At 35.1% G+C, this 22039-nt stretch overlaps 1 protein-coding gene across 3 annotated transcripts in view; it reads left to right on the top strand.

Moving 5' to 3' along the window:
- Nucleotides 1-22039, top strand: part of ZFHX4 (zinc finger homeobox 4) — a 186512-nt gene that overhangs the window by 146032 nt on the left and 18441 nt on the right. For all 3 annotated transcript variants that reach the window (XM_032250915.1, XM_032250897.1, XM_032250905.1), the window contains exons 5-7: nt 5699-5767; nt 14942-15058; nt 21618-21751. In XM_032250915.1, the coding sequence (XP_032106806.1) occupies nt 5699-5767; nt 14942-15058; nt 21618-21751 (320 nt within the window). The remainder of the gene's footprint in view (nt 1-5698; nt 5768-14941; nt 15059-21617; nt 21752-22039) is intronic.

Below are 22039 nucleotides of genomic sequence, written 5' to 3'. Positions count from 1 at the left end.
AACAGGCCATGGACCAGTAGTGGTCCATGGCCCAGGGTTAGGGACCCCTGCCATAAGTACTGAAATCTAGATAATTGGGCAACTGGTTGATAGATGGAAACATAATTTTATACTCAAATTATCCTCACAAATGTTGATCTTTTAATTTCCCAACAATCAGAAATGAAACATTCTTTTTTTAAAATTTTAATTTTTGTTTTACTTTAGGTGCGTACTATATCTGGCATTTCTCCCCGTGTTATCCCTCCCCTGGAGAAATATATTAGGAATTAGTAAATTTAAGAAAAAAATGTTTTAATAAAAGCACTTTAAAATATAATACATTAAGAATGTGTATAAGTAATTTATTGAAGCTAATTGATATCAGAAACTTATTAAATTCTTTTGAGGCCTCATTACACTGAGGTCATAGATGATTCAAGAAGCAGAAAGAAGTGATCACAAATTCCTGGCCGGGGAGGCCCCAGGAGATAGTACCCCTTACTAAATAAAAATAACTTCTGGGTAAAAACAGACAGGGCAGGGCAAAGAAGCTTTACTTTTCTGGAAAATAAAAAATTACAAATCCAGCCCCATTCAGATAATTGACACTGGAGCATCCAATGCACTTCAATCTATTACTGCCTGGAAGAAATAATTTAAGAGAAGGCACTACAGGTCAACAAAGATGATGTTGCTTGGTTACTCAAAACCATTTGGTAGCATGCTGAGTTGCTCAGTTTTTTTAAAAGAGCAGTCTTTGTATCCTCATAGGAAAAGGATGGAGAGGACCACTTGAAATCATTTTTAATTGTGAACTTGCTTTATCTGAACACACTGACTTGACTTAGCAATGCCCAAACAAGTTCAGAGGGCGTTATTCAAATGTAAACTACTAAGATAACAATAAATGTTAAATTTGATGTATTCTTATAAATATTAAGCTAGTTATGATGAATTTGCTTTGAAGTGATGTGAGCTATTTTCTTTTTAGGAGGAAAAAATTTAGTTTTCAGGATGCCTGGCCCAGGAGTCCTGAGGGCTGCCTAGAGGCAGTGCTATCCAGCAGGGCGGTACAGAGCTTTGGAGTCATACACTCATCCAAATATTACTTCTGCTGCTCTGTGCCTTTGGACAAAGTTAAACTGTCTGAGATTTCATATCTCATCTCTTCCATAAAAACAGTGATTTTTTTCTGCTGCGGATTACTGTGAAGATTAAGTAAGGAAATGCAGGGTACATGCCTAGCACCTAACAGGTTTCCAAAAATGACAACTTATTAGTTTACAATTAGAGAGCTGCAAGTATTTTTTCTTGTATTCATACGCTCTAATATATCCTTTTACAACTAGTCACATAGCTCCAGCAGAGGTGGGAGAAGTTTCAAAAGTAAAACAGGAAGACAAGGGTAGAAGGGTTGTGGAGTGAAGGTGATTTGACACTTGTGAACTCTTGTAGAATTTGGTCTTATTCTCCAATTTTTTTTTAAAAAAGCAAGAGTTGGGTTTATTGTAAATGAAAATAAAATGGGATTAATAATGTTGCATAGGACTACAGAAAATGTTTTTCTTTCTCTTTACTATTTCATACCAGTTGGCTTAATATTTACTCTGGTGGTATATACTTTATTTTATATGCTAAACATTTTGAGAGAATAGTACAATACTTTGTTGTTTAATAAATTTGCAAATTATTGGGAAAAGGTGAGATGTGCAAGTTTTTTAGGCAAATGTTATTAGTACTATGCATGGCAGCTTGAATATATATCCATTATTTTAAAAATTCCACTTGGCTCTGAATTTGTGCTGAATGCATCCCAAATTTTGCCCGTGGCTGTTGCAGTCACCTAGGACAGGTTAGATTTATTCCCATATCTTAATCTTATAACTCTCTGCATAAATATCTAGACTGTTAAAAATTAAAATTCCAAATCTTTCCTTGACCATGAAATTTGTATGGATTGGAGTTTTGCAAAATTGTTATCCCAATTAGCCGAGGGGGGAGAGGGGGAATTTGCCATATGGGAACTTGATTATTTTTGAACTGAGATTAAATACCTGAAAGTTATAGGTTTACTTACCAGCATAAATGTTACTGGTATGAGGGAAAGAAAGGGTAGAAAGAGGCTTAGGGACAGTTGTGGCAGTACAAGGTAGCGAGAGAGAAAGCCCTGAGAACTTTCATTCTTAAGATTAAAAGGAAGGGGACCCTTACACATTTTGCTATTAAGCTTTGTTTTTGTAGATGTAACCATTTGGGTTAGGCTAAGGAAATGGGTGATTAGCAGAATTCAGGCCTGAATGAGAACAACAAAAGTGAACACTAGAAATAAATGCAGAATCAAAAGGAAAGTTACTTGTAGGATTATAAACTATGGTTCCATATGTCATTGTGGTTAAGATAACTATCCCTGAAATAAAACTGTGTGGTTCAGATCCCAGCTCCATCACTTGCTATGGGTGTCATAACACAAATAAAGATATCATTCAGTACTTGGCACAGAGCAGATACTCTGTAAAATGTTGTTGTTGATGGCGATTGCGATGATCAATATACTATTCCTCAGAAAATGATGTTGATTACTCCCACATTGTGTTAATAAATATAGCATAATTTGGCATAATTTTCAAATGTGTGATTATCTCCAAATTGACAGGATAGAGTAGAATACTGGATAAACTAAGTCAATGGCATTTTTTAAAAATAGCATTAAACAGGGAAGTTCGGGTGCTAGAAAACACAAATTAGTAATCTAATTAAATCACCAGCAAAAGAGACAAATCATGTTAACAGCAGTCAGATTTGTTATTACAGTCCAATTATTAAAGTGATACATTGTAAGATGCTATGTATCATTACTAGGTTTTAAACATTTCGTTTTATGCAAACTGAAGAGTATAGATTAATCAGTTCATTTGGTAAGTTAAAACCTCCTTTATTAAAATATTTATATTATTTGTATGAAGAGAGAAACATTATTGAGGATCTAAACATTATGAAATTATTGGCACAAGTAGCTTTCATTGGAGCAGTCTCCAAGTGCCACATGACATAATTTGTAAAACTAAACAATAGTGTCTGATTTTGACATTTTGTGTATTTCATTAAATCGCTATCAAATGAGGTAGTTTTAATATGGCCCAAAATAATTATTAGGTTACGTTTTATAGTCAAAGAATATATACATGTTATGAAACAGCAGAATTTTCACAGGACTAGAGAAAAGTTGCTTTCCCCACAGCTTGGCTTTTGGCCTTTGCTAAGACTAGGAAAACCTTTACAGGCTCCCAAATATTGTGTTATTACAACTGGATACATTGAAAATTTGACAGACTTTTATAGCAGACAGACAAGGGTTTCATTCCAGGCTATTGGTTTCTAACTTTATGATCTGAGGCAAATTACTTTAACCTCTTTAAGCTCTAACTTCTTGATTTATAAAATAAGGATTAATACTTGCCTCATTTTGTTATTGTGAGGACTACATGATTATTTGTATACAAATAGCTATTACAGTATCTGGCAGAGATATAAACTCAATAATTTGTCATTGTTTTATTTTTATTTTTACTGATCTTTAAGGAATAGCAGCTATTTGGTCAAATTCACCTACGTACTACTGATAGTCATTTTGAACAAATCTATATGATACATTGAAATAAGTATGTGGGGGTAGTGGTAGAGATATTTTGATAAATGATGTTGATTTTCCTCTAGAAAAATGAGAAATGGTTTTTACCTACACACACATATAGAAAGAGAGCAGGGAGCAATCTCTGCATTAATGGGTATTATCTCTGTTAGGTATAGTTGACAGAGCTCTGAAATTAGAGTACTGAAACTCTGGGAAGCTACAAGAAAATTCTCATCTTCAGATTCATCTGTTTTAGGATATAGGGTGTAGGTTAGTATTTTATATCAAAGCGTCTTAAGTGACTTTCATATGTCTTACTCTGTCCTTACTTCAGAATCTGTGAAGATGACAAGTTGCATTTAGGGAACTCAAAATTTATTGGGAAAACCTACCTAGACCATGTAAAAATTAATATATCATGATAAATGCTGAAATATACATGTAAGCTAATCATGATGGCTGCACAGAGGAGGCTTCACTTGCTTCTGGTTTTGAGGCAAGAATAGGAGGCTAACAGCAGAAGAACAAAAAAGTATTCAAAGTAAAAGGAACCACATTGATCAAGGCATAACGACATGAGAAGTTGTCAAGAGAAAGACGGTAGGCTTCTTGAGTGGCATGTAGGATGCCCATTAAGAATGTGATTTATGTGGAAGCTACTCGTGGATATATAAGTAAAGACTGAGAATAAATTTTTTCTTTCATGAGGAATTTATCATACAGTGAGTGACAAGAAAACATAATAGTTTTGGGGGGGGGCATTGAGTGTTTATTAAGATTGTATTGTTTTTAAATAGATTACTACTAAGGGCCAAAGGTTTTATACACAGCAGGAAAGACAATTAATAAATGTAATAATAGAGCCTTAGTATGCACTTCTGTTTTCAAGGTTAATTATTTGTTTAATCAAAGCCTTCAAAATCAACCAGAGATGCTATTGCTAGAAATAGTAGATAAACATGATTCCCTTCGGCAGTGTAAGAATTGTATGACCATTTTTTAAACTTCTTGATAACATCTGGTCTTTTCTGACTTCAAAGACATATCACATTGCACATTTAGTGGTATTATTTTCTATTACTGTTACTATTTACATAATTCTATCTTCGTTTTACAAGTGAGGGACTTGAGGCTTAGCAAGGTTAAGTAATTCACCCAAGCCCCATATCTAGAAAGTGGTGGAGAAATGATTTGTACTCAAGATTCTATCTTCTAAAAAGATAACTCTTGAGATTTTATGAGGGATTCGATTTGAAAGACAGGGAACTTGAGGCATATCGATTATTATAGAGGCTATAATTTCCTGAAATGGTCAGGAAAGAGAAGACAGAGGGAATAGAGAGTGCTGCATGACAAGAGACACTGTAAAATGGAATCAACAGCAGGTGATGACTTGGTGTGGAGAAGGAATGATATGTGGAAGGAAATTTCTGAGGTCTAGTTGTTTTGTTTATTCCATAGGTTTCCCTACAATAGGGTGCAAAAAGGAATCATGAAGCTGGGTGATAATAATGATTTGTGTTTGGTGTTGAGTTTTGTAAACCAATACATTGTTGGCACTTTTGCTCTAAAGCTCAAATAAAAGATGAGAATAAAGATGTGGATTTGCTGATGACTTGGACTTATTCTTCAGGTGCCCCCTCCAGTGCTTGATGTTTGCTTTGGCACATCAGCTATTATATACAGTAATATTTCTTTCTGGTACCTTCTCAGAGAAGTAAATGTATGCTAATAATTTATGTAATGTGCTATTGTCACTATAACACATAATCCTGTAAAATCTAGGCTTGGCCAAATAGTCTAACGACAAAATTCATAATGAGCCTTTCCTGCTCCCATATTTTCTCTACTAGTGTGTTTGTTCTGTGCTGCTAATAATTGAGAATTAAATCTAATCCTATCACTCCCTGGACTCATTTTGCCAGCCTCTGCTCACTAGGATATAAGGTGTGCTGGAGACTCATCTGAGCTTCACCTGATACTTATCTCTCCTGATTGCCAAGTTTTGTGTTCTTGTGATATTAGCTGTGATGTGAGAGCTGGATATGGTATGCTGATTACCTTTCACTCTGATGTCTTCTGCAGAAACTGCCCCATTGGGAGCCAGGACTTGTGATGATGATCTTACAGAGCAGCATTTGAGAGCAACCTCAGGTAATTGTTTCTATTCCTTCTCAAAATATTGCCTTGTCCTAAATGAGTTGCATTTGTCACTCTCATAATTGATGTAATAAACATTCTCTGGAACTTCTCTAATTAGATCTCATCATATGTCTTATTCTAATAAGTAAAAAGCAAAATCAAATAAATTCAATACTTGGAAGTATATGTAAATTGACTTTACATTTTAGAGCAGGTTTAGGTTCACAGCAAACTGAGAGAAAGGTACAGATTTCCCCAATACCCTCTCCCTTGACACACGTATAGCCTCCTTCATTATCACTGTCCTCCACCAGACTGGTACACTTGTTCAGTGATGAATCTGTATATTGACCCAGCATTATCACTTGAAGACCATAGTTTACAATAAAGATTACTGTCGGTGTTGTACATTTTATGGGGGTGGACAAAGGTATAATGACATGTATCCACTGTTATAATATCATATAAAACAGTTTCACTTACCTACAAATCTTATATGTCAATCTATACATTGTTTCCACCTCCTTGACCCCTGCAAACCAGTGATTTTTATGGTCTCTATAGTTTGACTTTTTCCAGAGAGTCATATAATTGGAATCAAACAATATGTAGTCTTTTCGGATTGGCTTCTTTCACTTAATAATATGCATTTAAGTTTTCTCTATGTCTTTATGTGGCTTGATAGTTTATTTCCTTTTAGCGCTGAATAATATTTCATTGTCTGAAAATATCACAGTTTATTTATTCACCTACTGAAGAACATTTTGGTTGATTCCAAGTTTTGGCAATTATGAATAAAACTACTATGAGCATCTGTGTCCAGGTTTTTGTGTGGACATAAATTTTCAACTCCTTTTGATAAATGCCAAGGAGTACAATTAACAGATTGTATGATTAAGAGTATGTTAAGTTTTCTAAGAAACCACCAAACTGTCTTCCAAAGTGGTTGTACCATTTTGCATTCCCACCAGCAATGAATAAGAGTTCCTGTTGCCCCACATCATCACCAGCATTTGATGTTGTCAGTGTTCTGGATTTTGGCCATTCTCATAGGTGTGTAGTTATATCTCATTGTTGTTTTTATTTGCATTTCCCTGATGACATGTGATGTGGATTTTTTTTCACACATGTAACCTTTCCTATGCTTATTTTCCATCTGTATATCTTCTTTGGTGAGGTATCTGTTAAGGTCTTCAGATAATTTTTTAATTGAGTTGTGCTTGCTTGTAAGAGTTGTAACAGTTCTTTGTGTGTTTTGGATGACAGTCCTTTACCAGATATGTATTTTCCAAATCTTTTCTCACTGTCTGTGGCTTGTCTCATTATTTTCCAACAGTATCTTTCAAAGAGCAAAAATTGTAATTTTCATCAAGTCCAGATTATCAATTCCTTCTTTCATAGATCATGCCTTTAGTGTAGTATCTTAAAAATTGTTGCCAAACCCAAAGTCATCCAGATTTTCCCTTATGCTATCTTCTGGGAGTTTTATAGTTTCGTGTTTTGCAGTTAGGTCTGTAAACCATTTTGAGTGAACGTTTCTGAAGGATATAAGTTCTGTGTCTGGACTCTTTTTTTTTTTTTTTTTTTTTTTTTTTTTTTTTGCATGTGGATGTCTGTAGGTTCTTAAAGAATAAGTTAAAACTTCTGGTAATAATTTTTACATCAATATTTATACACTATAAAACTTTACCTAAATTCTAGATTTTATACAAAATATATGTTCGTAAACTGGATATTATTTTTGAGAAGTCAAAGAGCTCAGTTGATGGAGTTAGTTTTGCAGTTATTGAATTCATTGGATTTTGTATAGTCTTGTCAACATATCCACTAGTCCTTTTGCTTTGGTGTATATATATATGTTAAAAAAAACCCAGCAGTTACATCTTCTTAGCTGCATTATATTCAGATAATTTAAAAGGAAATTCACACATACTGCTACAACACACTTCATTTATTTCTGCTGTATATTTCTGCTTTGTAGGTATGACTTCAGTTTCCAGATTTATCCAATTGGAATAATAATGTGCTATATAGAACAATAAATGATTACCAAAGGTCCTTTGCATTCACAATGGTGTATTGGAATACTTAAAAACAATTTTGCAAGTGAAAACACCCTTCCATATAAAATCAGGACATTCCTTATAAAAAATTCTAGCTTTAAAGTTAAGTTTACCTTTACCTATGCATGTTTCATAAATATTTTTTAGAATGTTATTTTCCCCTAAAAAGCTAGAGGACATATTTAAGATGAAATAGAATAAACCTACTCTGTTTCCCAAACCTCAAACCAATGGAAAGATTTCATTAATGACTCGGGAGTGATATGGCAAAAATCAAGAGTTATGTCAAAAAACTCAAGCTGAAAAGAGATTACTTCCTGTCAATACATTTCTTTGTTGTTTTGTAAACAAGGACATCAAAATCTACATTATTACTTCAATCTCTCTGAGAATCTTTAGACTTACATATTCCCATACTTTCTGGATATTTTCATAGTAAGGTTAAATACAATACATTTCAAATTGAACTTCCTTTTCTGCAAAACTATTTGTTCTTATTTTTTCTCCATCTCAATTGATGACATCAAACCATAGACTTAATTGCCCAAATAGTGAAATTAGAAATAATCAATTTTATGTAAAATATTAGTGAGGGTCTTCTACATGCCAGAGACTGCTAAGCATACATTGTGAATAAGACGGATGAAGTCCCTGACTTTAGATGATATCTCTAAATAAATAAGCAAAAAAGTATTTTCAGATTCCAATAAATGTGATCATGGAAGTTAAAAAGGTGATATGTTAGAGCAGAGGTTTTCAAAGTGTTGTGCCCTTTCAACAGCATCAGCACAACCTAGGAACTTGTAAGAGTGCAATACTGGGCCCCAATCCAGACCTACTGAATCAGAAACACTGGAGGTGGAATCCAGCAAGCCCCTCAGGTGGTAGTGGTTCTGCTAAAATCTGAGGACCTTACTTGTGTAACAGCTCATCAGCTACTTTAGAAGCAGTAGTCAGAGAAGATCTCTGAGGCAATGACAAGTAAGCTGAGTCCTGAATAATGAAAAGGAGCCAATTACACAGAGTTCGGGAAAACGTACTTCAGAGTTTGGAAAGAGTTGGTCCCATTCCAGGAAGAGAGAGAACGCTAACGTGGAGAAAGATGAGTGAGTGAGAAGGAGGGTACAGTAAGATGCAGCCAGAAAAGTAGGCAAGGGCTTAATTGATTCAGCCCTAGTAAGGAGCTCTTATATTATTCTAAGTGAAATAGTAGGCTATGACAGGGTTCCAGCAGAATGGATTGATTTTATTCAGTTGTGCAGAGTATATTACAGGAGCACAAGAATAAGTCTTAACTAGTTATAAGACCACTGTAGTAATATAGGCAAAAGATTAAAGGCACTGACAGGGAAAATGTAAAGTAGATGGATCCAGTATACATTTAAGTATTGTGGAAGCAGAAATAGTAGGATTTACTGATGGATAGGATGTATGTGAGTGGAAAAGAGAAGACTAAAGGATAACTCTTGCTTGTGATGGGTGGTTGCACTGGTTATTGCAACGGCAAAGAGGGGGGGAAATGGAGTAAGATGTGTTGAGGGGCATAAGAGCTCTGATTTTGGCATATTAGATTAGATAAACTTTTTAGACACCCAGGTAGAGATGCAAAATATAAAGCCATGAGTCAGGATAAGATTATCTAGGGAGATAATGTAGATAGAGAAAGGGCTTAGTACGAATTCTGGAGACACTCCAGTATTTCGTTGTTGTTTATAATAGAGGCCCCAGCAAAGGAGAATAAGAGGTAATTCTCAGAGAGGCAGGATGAAAATCACAATAACCCGAAGCAATAAAATTCAAGAGAGGCACGATTTTCCAAAAGGAGGGAGGACTAACATCTGTTGAGCAGAGAAAGTGAAGTAAGATGCAGAGAAGTGACCACTGAATTTTACAGCATGGGAATCACTGGTGACTTTGAGAGGAAACTAGACTGAAGAGGGTTGAATAATAAATGTGATTTAGTAGAGAGATGAAAATGCAAAAAGAAAAAAAAATCCCAAGCCAAACACCAAGACAAAAGAAAACACTCCTTTTACATTTTATTAAAGGAAATAGGGGCTGGGGTTGCACGAGGACTTTTCCTTTTCTTTTCCCAGTTTTGCTTTGTAAACCCAATTCGCTGTTCCAGCTAACAGGTATTGCCTGCCTACTGTGTTCCAGGCAGTATTCAAGCTGCTCCTGGCACAAAGATGGATAAGATAATCACTATTTTCAAAAAAATGTTTACCTATTACAGCAAGCAGGCAATATACAGACAATTTCCACAAATAAGTTGTGGTAAATTGTTTAACATCAATAAACAGGTGGAAAAAAAAGCACTTATCCAGAAACAGTAACCCTAGTTCTGGGTTCAGAGAAGACTTTTTGGAGAAGAAAATAATAGTACTCAATTGTACTTGTAATAATACAGCTATCATTTTTAATATGTATTTTAACTAAGTTTGTGCTGACCAATTTTTATATGTTATTCCGTAACATACCTTTGACCTATGAGATAATTATTATTAACTCAATTTTTATAGATGTTGAAACTGATATTTCCCAAGATGGTTTGAAGGAAAAGTAGAATTTATACAGTGAAGACAAGTTGTTCTAAATAAGATAAGGAAATTTAATGGTACATATAGGAAGGGAGAGGGCATTATAAACAGTTGGGTTTCTTGAACAGTGGCTACGAAATGTGAACTGGACCAGGAACATCAGCATTATCTGGAAACTCAATAGAGAGGCAAATTCTCAGGTCCAGCTCTAGAGCTACTAAATCAGAACCTTTAGAGATGGGGTCCAGTAACACATCTCTTGGGTGACTCTGACACTCTAAAGTGTAAGAGGACTGTTCTCAAACACTAAATGTTATGTAGGAAGTGAACAAAAATGAAACTGGTGTGGTAGACAAGGACCAGGTATCTTGGTCCTTGTCTATACATATTCTCACCATGTAGAGAAGTTTGAATTATTTCTTTGTGACTGATAGGACTCACTAAAAGATTTTAAGTAGGGATGTCACATTTAAGAAGATCATTTGGAGGACAGATTTGAGTAGGGCATGCCAGGACAAGGCAATCATGGAGGAGTCTAGGAAAGAATGCTTACAAGCCAAGGTGTCTTGTACAGAGATACTCAATATGCTAATAGAAAATAAAGATGTCTAAGTTACTATGCTTCCTGTTTATGTGATCACTTCATGGGTTTAAAAAGTATGCAGTGCCACCTTAGCAGACTCAGAGGAGAGGGATCCCAAATCCAATTATATGTTAGGATGATAGAAAATAAGGGCTGGGCATGGTGGCTCACACCTGTAATCTCAACACTTTGGCAGCTGAGGTGGGTGGATCACTTGAAACCAGCCTGGCCAACATGATGAGATCTCATCTTTACTAAAAATACAAAAAAAATCACTGGATATGGTGGTGCACGCTTGTGGTCCCAGCCACTTGGGAGGCTGAGGTGGGAGGACTGCTTGAACCCAAGAGGCAGAAGTTGCAGTGAGCTGAGGTTGTACCACTGCACTCCAGTCTGGGCAACAGAGTGAGACTCTGTCTCCAAAAAGGAAAGAAAGAAAGAAAGAATGTACGTCAGTGGTATCCCTTTGATCTACGTCGTATAAATGTATTATGTTGTAGATAAATTAATAGCAGTTTTCCAATTGTTTGCTGCTGTTCAAATGAAAATAAGCTAGCCATTCAAAAACTTTTTTTTAAAATATAGTCAATGTGTATATGTAGAGTGACTTATAAGATCATTTTAGATATGTCAAAAATGCTGGGGGAAGTTTGTTGTAACACATTTCTGTACTATAAGACTATAGTATTTTGCCTTCTATTATTTTGAAACATGTAAAAATGAAAATGTATTATTTTCCTGAAAATTGGGACATTCAAATGGACCTCAACATACATGGTAAGCTTAAGTATAAACTATCATAAAGATTAATATGGAAATATTATATTTTCTGTATTTCATGAGGCAAAAGAATAAAATACATGTGGCATATACATATGCTGTATACATGTAATCTTATGCTGAATAAACAGTATTATGAAATGCTTTAATACTTTCACTATTATTGTGTGTAATATATTAGTGAAGAGGCTTATTGATGAAAATGAAAACCTCTTTGGCATCTTTATTTTGGAATTTTATGTAGTGTATTTTCCTCAGTTCTGCAGTATCTATTTAACACATTTAATGTTTTTTATATGTGTGTGTGTGTGTTTTCCCTTACATTTTATAGCATTTTACAACTGAGCATATGTGGTATTTGAAAGTTAGAATATAGCCATTCCTTCCCTTAACCCAAGTTCTAACCTACAGGGTTTCTAGAGAAAGTGGTTTCTCCACATTCAGACTCTGGACTTTAAAGTCTATTTATACAATGAATGTCAAATTTATTTCTAAAACCCTCTTTGAGAATAAGAGTGACCTTTTATTCTGACATATATGAAACTTTATGGTGTGTATAAGTTACCTTTTGATTATTTTTTGCATGATTAAAAATTTGCAAAGTTCTTATGGCTCCAAAGAGCCTACCTGTAATAAACAGCTTTCCCCTTCTAAACCACAAAACAGGTTTGAATTGCTTGAGCATTAGAGCTAATTGCCTGCCTACTTCAAAGGAAGAACCTGAAAAGAGAGAGGGGGCGAAAAAGTCACAGAAGCAGAGGCATTGCAGGCAAATCCACCTCTAAATATTATGAGTTGTGGCTTGGAGAAGCCTGGCAAAGTTATGGCCTCAGAACTGCTGTTTGCGATTAAGTTGATGGGGAGAGTCTATCCCACAATCTTTCCCTGCTGCTGACACAGAGTCTTTGTTCACATTCAGATTTCTCAAACTGTTGCCAGGGTCAGGCTGAGGTCAGACACCACAGTGATGTATAGAAGAACATGTCTGGGAATTTCTCTCACACTTAAAACTCATACCAGAAAATGAAGAAGAGGACCCTGCAAAATCTGTCTGATGAGACCCAGATTATATACTGTAGCTTTTCTTTTAGTGCCTTCATAATTTTCTTTTTCTTCTCCTGACACACAATGTTTTATTAATGTGAGTTGCGACAGACCTTACAATTTTATGTCCCCTCAAGATAAGGACACTCAGTAGCACTCTGACACTTCATTTTCCAGCCCTGGGGGAAAGGCCCAGTAAATCTACTCCAAGAATTCTTGCATCTCTTCCCCAGGATGAGTTGAAAAGTAATTGTCACAAGCTGTCATAGGTCAGGAGCTAGAGATCATGTCACGTGTGTGGACTTGGGAGGGACACAGCCCAATCCAGTTGATCTCAGGCCTCAAGCCTCCCAAATCCAGCTCGGCCACCAACCGCTGTACCTACCAGTGTGGCCTGGTGCTGGGAGGAGGGAGCCTGTGTTTGATCAGTAATTATCACTGATGGGTGAAAGCAGACTAGCGCCAGAAGAGGTGTTGTTTCTTTCTCTTCTTGAAGTTAAATTTCTGAGTGTATTTGCCTGAAAGGGAAGCTTCCCTCAAACCCTCAGATGATTGACCCCCTAAACAAGGGCCATCCCTCTGCTTTTGTGCAGAGGCAAAGGGCAAAAATGAAATAAATGGATTTGTACGGTGCTTTTGAGGACTCACAGTTGAAACAAACTCTTGTTTTGAATGTATTAAATGTCCTTGTTTTCCCTTTAGCTTTTTGGAGTTTCCTATTGAGCCCAGAGCTGTCTCCTTCTGTTGTTGTCCTGATCACACAGTTGTAGAGTGTGGCTGGCAAGTGAGGCACTAAATAGAATTTTTTTTTTTTTTTTTTTTTTTTTTGGTGCTCAGCTGCTACATATGACAGTGGATATTTCATTCTGCTGTCAGAACGTTATTAATAAAACATGGGGTGTGGAGAGGGCCACGATTTTCCCTTTCAATCACTATAGCATTTGCAATGAAAATTTTATTCAGTGTGTAATTTTCAGTTAATGCTTGACACTTAAAATGTCCATAGCAGCGTTTTGTATGGTTATTGAAGGGTTAATTGTATCATGTTCTCTGCATAAAAGCTCTGCTTATCAAAAGCAAATAGAAGAGTGTATGCAAATGTGTGTCGGTGACCTTTTGCCTTTCCAGGGTTAATTTATATGGTCATTAAAGATTTTATGAAATTGAGCAGCCTGGTGCTTCAAATCCCATTTTACCTTCTTCTCCTAATTTATGTAATTCCTACCTGAACAGGGGAATATGATTTTTATTTTTTGTGCTGCAATGAAAACAGCATGCCATGCGGTGGGGAGTTGTGAGCCTGGTTATCTGGCATTACTCAGATTGCTAAAAATTCATTAAAATGTGACATCAGCACAGTGAGAGACAAATGATCGCAGGATGAAAGAGAACAGTAGGCCTTTCACGGATTAGTGCTACACAGCCCCAGCATAGAGGCTAACTGCATAAACAGATTAATCCAGCAGCAGTGGCATAGCTAAGATTTACAGAATAATTAAATAGGGTTGAGTTACTATGAGGATTTCCATGTAATCTAGCTGGTGTGAACCCGTGAATGAGGTGTGGGGTGATGCAGTTGTCATAGAAGTATACCTTGTTATATCCTACGCCCGGTATAGCTCCCCCTACAGAAAAAAAAAATTCCCAATGTAACTGAAGTTTTGAGATCTTACTCTAAGAAAATTCCAAAGAATTCCTTCAGAGTCTGGATTCTGAAAGTGGGAGTGACACCTGTCCTATATTTAACCCATTGTTACGACATTATTTAAGGTTTTTTTCTAAGAATCTGTTTTTTTTTTTTTTTCTGACACCTATCCCAGTCCATGGAACATGGGTTCATGTTGTTACAAAGTTCTGCTCTTGAAATCACAGAATTGCCTTATTCCCAATTTTTAAATATGTTTCAGCTTAAACTGTACTAAAAAAGAATTTGTTTTAATTTAGTATAGGCCCATCCTCTCAATGGATCCTCTAAAGAAGATCCTTTCAATTCAAAAATTGGCATTGGCACAGTCAGCATGATCAGTTTAGAGTTTTGCATAAATGTGTGTTCTCAGCTGAGTGTGAATATATGTAGATGAGTCATAAATAACAAAGTTTTCAAGTGGTCACTTAGTTTATTTCAGTATGCATTTTGGGTTTTCAGTTCTGCTGACTGGTCTGCCTTTCTTAACAGAAGAACAAAGTGAGGAGGCAGAAGGAGCTATTAAGCCTACAGCAGTGGCCGAGGAGGATGAAAAAGACACAAATGAGAGAGACAATAGTGAAGGCAAAAACTCTAATAAAGACTCTGGTAAGATGCAAAGATGCGAGAATCTTTCACCTTGGCATTTCCCTAGTTCCGTTCCCTGCCATCAACTCTTCCTTCACCATCCCCCCACCCTACAAAACTTATTAAAAGCTTTTATTCATTTTAAACTGTCTGAACATCCCCACTACTATTCATTGCATGTGCATTTTACATGTGATTTCTATCAGTAGCCTCCCATTGACCTATTTTTAATCATAACCATCTGACAGAATAGATGTGGATAAGTTGAAGAATATTACAGGACGACCAGTGAGATTATTTTTTAATCAAATCAGTTTGTGTGCTTGTAATTTTTTAAGCGCCTTTCATTAATCTTAGCTATACTTGTGATTCCTCTGATGGCATATTAATTTTTCATAAGCATTGGATTAGATATCACTTGAATTTTGTCATTCAGTCACATGTAATCCCCCACAAAACCACGTAACCCTAAAAATAAATGCTATTTTTTCTTGCTTTTTTACAACTTACACTCAGGAATTTGCCCTTTTTTAGGGCATCTATTTGAGGTATTTCAAACAAAATCCAGTGAAAAAGTTTACAGATGATTCAGCCTAAGAAAGAGGAAATATCATTGAAAAGGGATTAGGTGCTGGGTAATTTTGATCTTCTAGAATAGACAAATCCCAGTAATGAAAGCTACTGTCTTTGAAAACAAACCTTCGTGTCATGACATTTACTTGTGCACAAACAAACCCTAGGCCAGCATCTGGTGTGGATACCTAAGGCTTTTTCTGTGTTTGATTTGGCAAATATATGACTTCATCCATGCTTTGTATGTATGAGATGGAAATCTATGGTTGCAATGAATATTACATTGGCTACTTTTGCTGCACGCTATACCTAGTTTTATTATGTTGGACTCATTGAAGCAGAAGAAGTGCTGAAACGGGTTCAAGCCTATTAGTTTCAGGTAGTCATCTATCTTTTCCTTGAATTCCAGTGACAGCCGCATATGAAGGAGCTTGTATTCACTATGAAGACATTGGGTTATGCAAAAAGTATCATTTTTACATGCAAGTTTATTTAAACCGGAATCATCTCACATTTGTAATTCAGTCTTTGCATATCGAAGTTATGCATTCCCTTTAAAAATTATCTGAAGGGCCTCTCTGCTCCCCTCCCCACACTATTCAGTACTAAATTTCTTTCAGGAGGCCAGTAAGAAAAATGCCACTGAGATTTTCTCCTAGGATATAGTGTCTAACATATGATTCTAATTTGACTTAAACAAAGAAGATCTAAGGTTGGTGTTGAGCCGCAAGCAATGTGAAAAGAAGCCATAGCTGTATATTAGTAGATTGGCTCCTGAAGTTACTGAGGAGGAATTAGAAGTACCTAGTGATAAGTTCATGTGAAAGACAGTACCATCTAAACTTTATTTGGAAAAGATTGGAAATTGCAAGGCGGTTTGTTCACTTTCTGTGATGGACCTCATCAAATGAACTGCTTGCCTGGGTCAGGGAGGGCAAGATTCTCTCTATATTCAGTGGTATCTTTAACATAGTATTACCAAAATAGATTGCAGAATATATTCTTCTCATTCTTCAGAAGAATGTGTAACAGAGTTATCATATTTATGTTAATCCAATGACCATGTAATATGGAGGTATATGACATTATGCCAAGTCCTAAATATCTAATATCCAATACCTTGTAAAGGATGGATTCTGGGAATCTCTAGAAAAACGAATCTAATTTTACTATTGAGGAAAGAATCTGGCCTGGAACATACCACAGATGCCAAGGCTCTGTCTTTACCAGTGCCACTTACTGCTCCACAAAAGTAGTGGGCTCAATCACTCCCTAATGGCCTGATGAATTATTGTTCTTTCTTGGGCACCTAATTGTACCATCCAGACAGGACGTGGGCATATGAGAGGATACAGATAATTGTATAATGGTAGTTATTTAAAACAAATTTTATCCCCATAGAAATGCCTTCCTAGGTTTATCTACAGGGATTAAAAATGAGCTCTAACAGAAGATCAAACACCGCATGTTCTCACTCGTAGGTGGATGTTGAACAATGAGAACACATGGACACAGGGAGGGGAGCACTACACACTGGGGTCAGTAGGGGGGAAATAGGGGAGGGACGGTGGGGGGTGGGGAGCTGGGGAGAGATAGCAAGGGGAGAGATGCCAGATGTAGGTGATGGGGAGGAAGGCAGCAAATCACACTGCCACGTGTGTACCTATGCAACAATCTTGCATGTTCTTCACATGTACCGCAAAACCTAAAATGCAATAAAATAAATAAATGGGAAAAAATAAAAAATAAATAATAAATTAAAAAAATAAAAATAAGCTCTAAGCAAGGACCAACTAAAAGCAATTGCTGAAATGCAAATATTTAGCTCTAAAATCTTCCAGCCTTCAAGACAGTTCTTGTGGTTGACAAGTAACACGAACATTTGACTAAGTTTTCTGCCTTCTAAATTGAATGTTTTTAGGTTTAAAAAATTATTACATGGATTTTTTCCCTTGTATGTATTTCTAATGACTGAACAACTACTTCTATTTATTGTTTTTCTTTATCTGTATCATAAATGTAAAAAAAATACTAGCAAGCTTACAAATTAATCACTATCTTAATATGTTAGATGGGAAGGCAGTTTGACCCAACTTTAACATACATAGGAACGAATTAACATATGTTAGGGAGACTATGTTTGTGTTAAGCTGTTGTGCTATGTTGCTGACATTAATCTGCAGGAGGAGAGCTTTCAACATGAGACTTGGCAATATGCAAGTTATATGTGTTGAATATTCATTCATAATAGAAAAGCTTTCTAATGCCTCATTTATATTGTCATTTAAATCTAGTGCCACTTTAGATTAATTATAATCCAAATTATAGCTCTGTGCAGTACAAGAATTAATACAGAGTTTATCCAGATTAATACATTTGCATTGAAAATGTAATATGTCTCTGCCTTGGCTAAGGGGACCACTTTTTAATAAGGGAGTAAACATGAGGAAAGATGGAAATTAACCTTCATTATTGCAATTAAAATTATCCTTTCATTCTAGTCTCATTAGAGAGAATACTGTACTGGTAATTATAATTTATAATTATTTGGAGTTGAATAACATCTTCTGTTATATCCAAGTTTTATAGTTTTATAGTATTCAAACTTTATTAAATACATTGACTCATTAATAATAACTCAGTACTTTGTTTTATTGTTTTTTTTTTCAAAATTTGCTTCAAGTACATGTGAGTTATTGGATTTTTCTAACTTGTTATGAGCATAAACCATTTTACAGCCTTCTGTATTTTAGGGATTGAAAATTATTAAGTAGGCGGCATCTGCATTGAAATGAATTATGTCATTTTTATATTAGCAATCTCATGCAAGTTAAATAATCCCATAACTGACAGATAATCATTTTTTCATCTATTTGGCATGCTTATTTGTAATTAGACTTCATTTTTTTGTTAAAATAAATTAAAATGGCATTGTTTTTTGAGAATATTGTGCTGTCCTCAACAACACAAAATAAATTAGGATCCTATTTTAAAATTTTTTTCCAATTTGGGTTAACAAACAGGGTTTATTTCAAATAAAGTTGCCAACATAAACTATAAGCAATCACAAAACTTAATCACAATTTTCCTCAAATTAATTGGCCCTTACTTAATAGGCATTTCCAGGATAAAACAACTTAAAGAAAAGATCCCAAAGTTGATTTTCTATGATTTACCGGGGATGCCATAATATGAAACCTGAGATAGTATCCCTTTGAGTAAGAAAGGCATACATGCATAGAATGTAACATCCTTCCTCTTCACAAACAATCCTGATGACTTGCCTCATCCTCTAGAGTCTGATTTTGTCATGTTACCACATCTCAGTATTCTCTCCTTCCTCTTACTATCAGTGCCTTGCATTTTTGAGGTACCTAACTAACGTTTGATGTTCTAGATTTATTTATAACTTCTTTACAATTTCAAGTGAAATAATGTTTAGGAGGCTCCTGGCTTATATTAAGATTATGGTTTAATTAGTCTGAAAACTTTTGAGACTGACACATACTGTGTTGAATACTGTAGCCAACAGTTGGTGCAACAGCCATATGATAGTGACCCTAAAACTTAACTCTGACTTTTTTGAAACGCCAGAGAACATTACTAAATTCAAAAGCAATTATATTTTTGATGAATATTAATATGCATAAAAAGAAAATCAATATATTCTTAACATAGATGGTATTAATATACCAAATATGTACACCAGTGTGTAGGCTTAGTAAAATGTTTCAGATCTTAAAATCAATACTTTTTTTGATCCTTGACAATGTCAGTATGAGAATAAAATATACATTATATATGCTTATGGAAATGAGTCCATAGCATACATTTAATAGATTTAGAAGTTTCTGAAAGATTTATTCTATTTCTGATGATCCAAAGGGCCTGCAAGCAACAAAGTCACGGAAATTCTCTTTTAACTTGTGTGTGACAGTCTTTGATAGCACAGGGATGTGGATCAACTTATTGGTCATGTCCAATTCTACCATGTACACAAAAGAATGATAGAGGGATATGACAGAGTATTCTCCTAAAGAAACAAAGTCTTACTTATTAGTGGGGGACCTTTTAAAGAAACATCTCATAGGAGAAGGCAATTGATAGACATTGGCTGATTTAAATGGCAATGATTTTATACAACTTGGACTGACATTTTAAGCAGTAAGTTTTATTTGAAAATATAAAATATCATATTGTTTTATTCAATGTTTATTTTTAATACTTTTAAAACAATGTTCCAAAGTATATTCAGCTGTGAGAAAGAAAACTATATTTTTTGATTCCAGAGTTAATTATGACAAGATCATAGGACTTACAACTTTCCTATTTTGACATATCTTTGGATATGAAATACTTGGGCATTTTAAAATCAATGTAATGAAGCTTTTCAGTCTTTCCTGAATTTAGCTTATTCAAATTCAAATACCATAAATTTTTTTTTAAATATCTAAAAAAATCTAAATTTCTTCAACACATATATATGAAGACAAATGTACCAATTCAAATAAATTCTAGTGCTTGTAAATCTAGAAATCAGTGTCAGTATAATCTGATGAAAACTTTGTATTAATTCTGTATCTACCATGAACCCCAAGAAAATAAAATTATTGTCATGATATCATTTAAATTCTATTTTAATTTTGGTCTGCATGGAATCACTCTTACTTTTATATTTCTTCCTGAATTTGAAATTTCTGAAGCTATTTATAAGGTATAAAACATGCATCTCTAGCTACAGTTGAAATAGAATGTATTTTTTTGTTTATTTTTACTTTGTTTCCATAACATCCTTGACCTTATTTCTAAATTAAAACTGGGTTATTCTGCAATAAGGTGCAATTTGTTCATTTATATGAGCCTTATGTGTATTGAAAAAAAATCAAGATAAATCTTCATGCACAGCATACAATCAGATTACGCCTGGACTATATATTTACGCGGGGTCTGATAGCAATCAATGGTTTAGCTTCATTGCATTTCAAGATGTATTTGCACCCAGTTGTCCAGTGATAGTGTCCTCACCCTGGAAATAATTTAGTTGCAAATTGAGTGGAAGATGGTGAAAATTGAAAGTTAAAATTAGAAATACTCATAATAAACAGCAGAAAAAAGGTCAGATGATGCCGTGCTATGATGAGATTGGAATGGCTGGTAAATGAGGTTTTGTGTTTGTCATGAGATGTATGTGACATGCCTACCCAATGTCTCTGTAATATCTAGCCTCACGGAGGAGATTATCGGGCAAATTGATGCTGGAAAGAATTTTCTGTTAGATTGGGAAATTAGAATTGCACTATTTTCTTTGATGTGTATGAGGCTCCTACACATAACACTGCTCGTCTGGGCAAAATTTTAAATCATTTTTAACACCAAATATTTGGATTAACCTCACGAAACCATTGTCTTCTTGAGATTTGTACTAAATGTTATATCTACCGCCAACTGCTGAAATACCTACAGTAAAGAGTAAATCACTGATAGCAGCAGCTGATATATATGCTTAATTTTTAAATCCTTTCAGTTTTTAAATCCATTCATAGCATTAAATTAGTATTTAAGTTTCTGAATTACAACCAGTCAGCCCTTATCAGAATTTTGAAATCTTTTAAGTGTCAATGAATTTTAGAAAAGAGATAGGTAATTAAATGTTAGTAAAAATAATGATTTTTTTAAGTTAGTATTTGTGAATGGGAGTAGATTTGCTTTAATGTGGTAAAGGCATTCTGAGACACTAGAGAGCATGTGTTATTGATGAATCTTTCAAGGCCACCTAGGGTTATCTAAACATGAGACAGGAGTGCATTTTAAAATATATTTATAAAGTCCACTAACAGGACAAAAAAAGTGTTCTTTTTGCCTTTTGAGATTAGTATTATTTAAAATTGCTTGTTGGCTCTTTTTATGATTCAGTGTGTTTAGCATCACAACTGTTTGAACAACATAATTTTTCTCATTTTGACATTGTGTTTTTAAATTGAGTTGTTCTATTCTTTTTGGGAATCAGGGATAATCACACCAGAGAAGGAGCTGAAAGTCAGTGTGGCAGGGGGTACCCAGCATCTCCTGCTGGCAAAAGAAGAGGATGTTGCAACAAAAAGGTCAAAACCTACAGAGGACAATAAATTCTGTCATGAACAGGTAAATACATTTTTCCCCTTTGCTGTGTAAATCTGTATTTTTTTTATTGCTGCTGATAGTTTTAAAGTACCAAATGTTTCCGTGCTGTTGAAATGTATGTAGACATTGCAATTGGCAATATAATTAACTTCTGGTATTCTTTTTGGTTTTTTTGAGATGGTGTCTCGCTCTGTTGCCCAGGCCAGAGTGCAGTGGCACAATCTCGGCTCACTGCAACCTCCGCCTCCCAGTTTCAAGAGATCCTCCTGCCTCAGACCCCCTAATAGTTGGGATTATGGGCACACGTTA

Source organism: Sapajus apella, unplaced genomic scaffold (assembly GCF_009761245.1).
Source record: "Sapajus apella isolate SASKATOON/1434 unplaced genomic scaffold, GSC_monkey_1.0 scaffold3, whole genome shotgun sequence".
NCBI lineage: Eukaryota > Metazoa > Chordata > Mammalia > Primates > Cebidae > Sapajus > Sapajus apella.
This window is presented reverse-complemented; position numbering and strand designations above follow the sequence as displayed.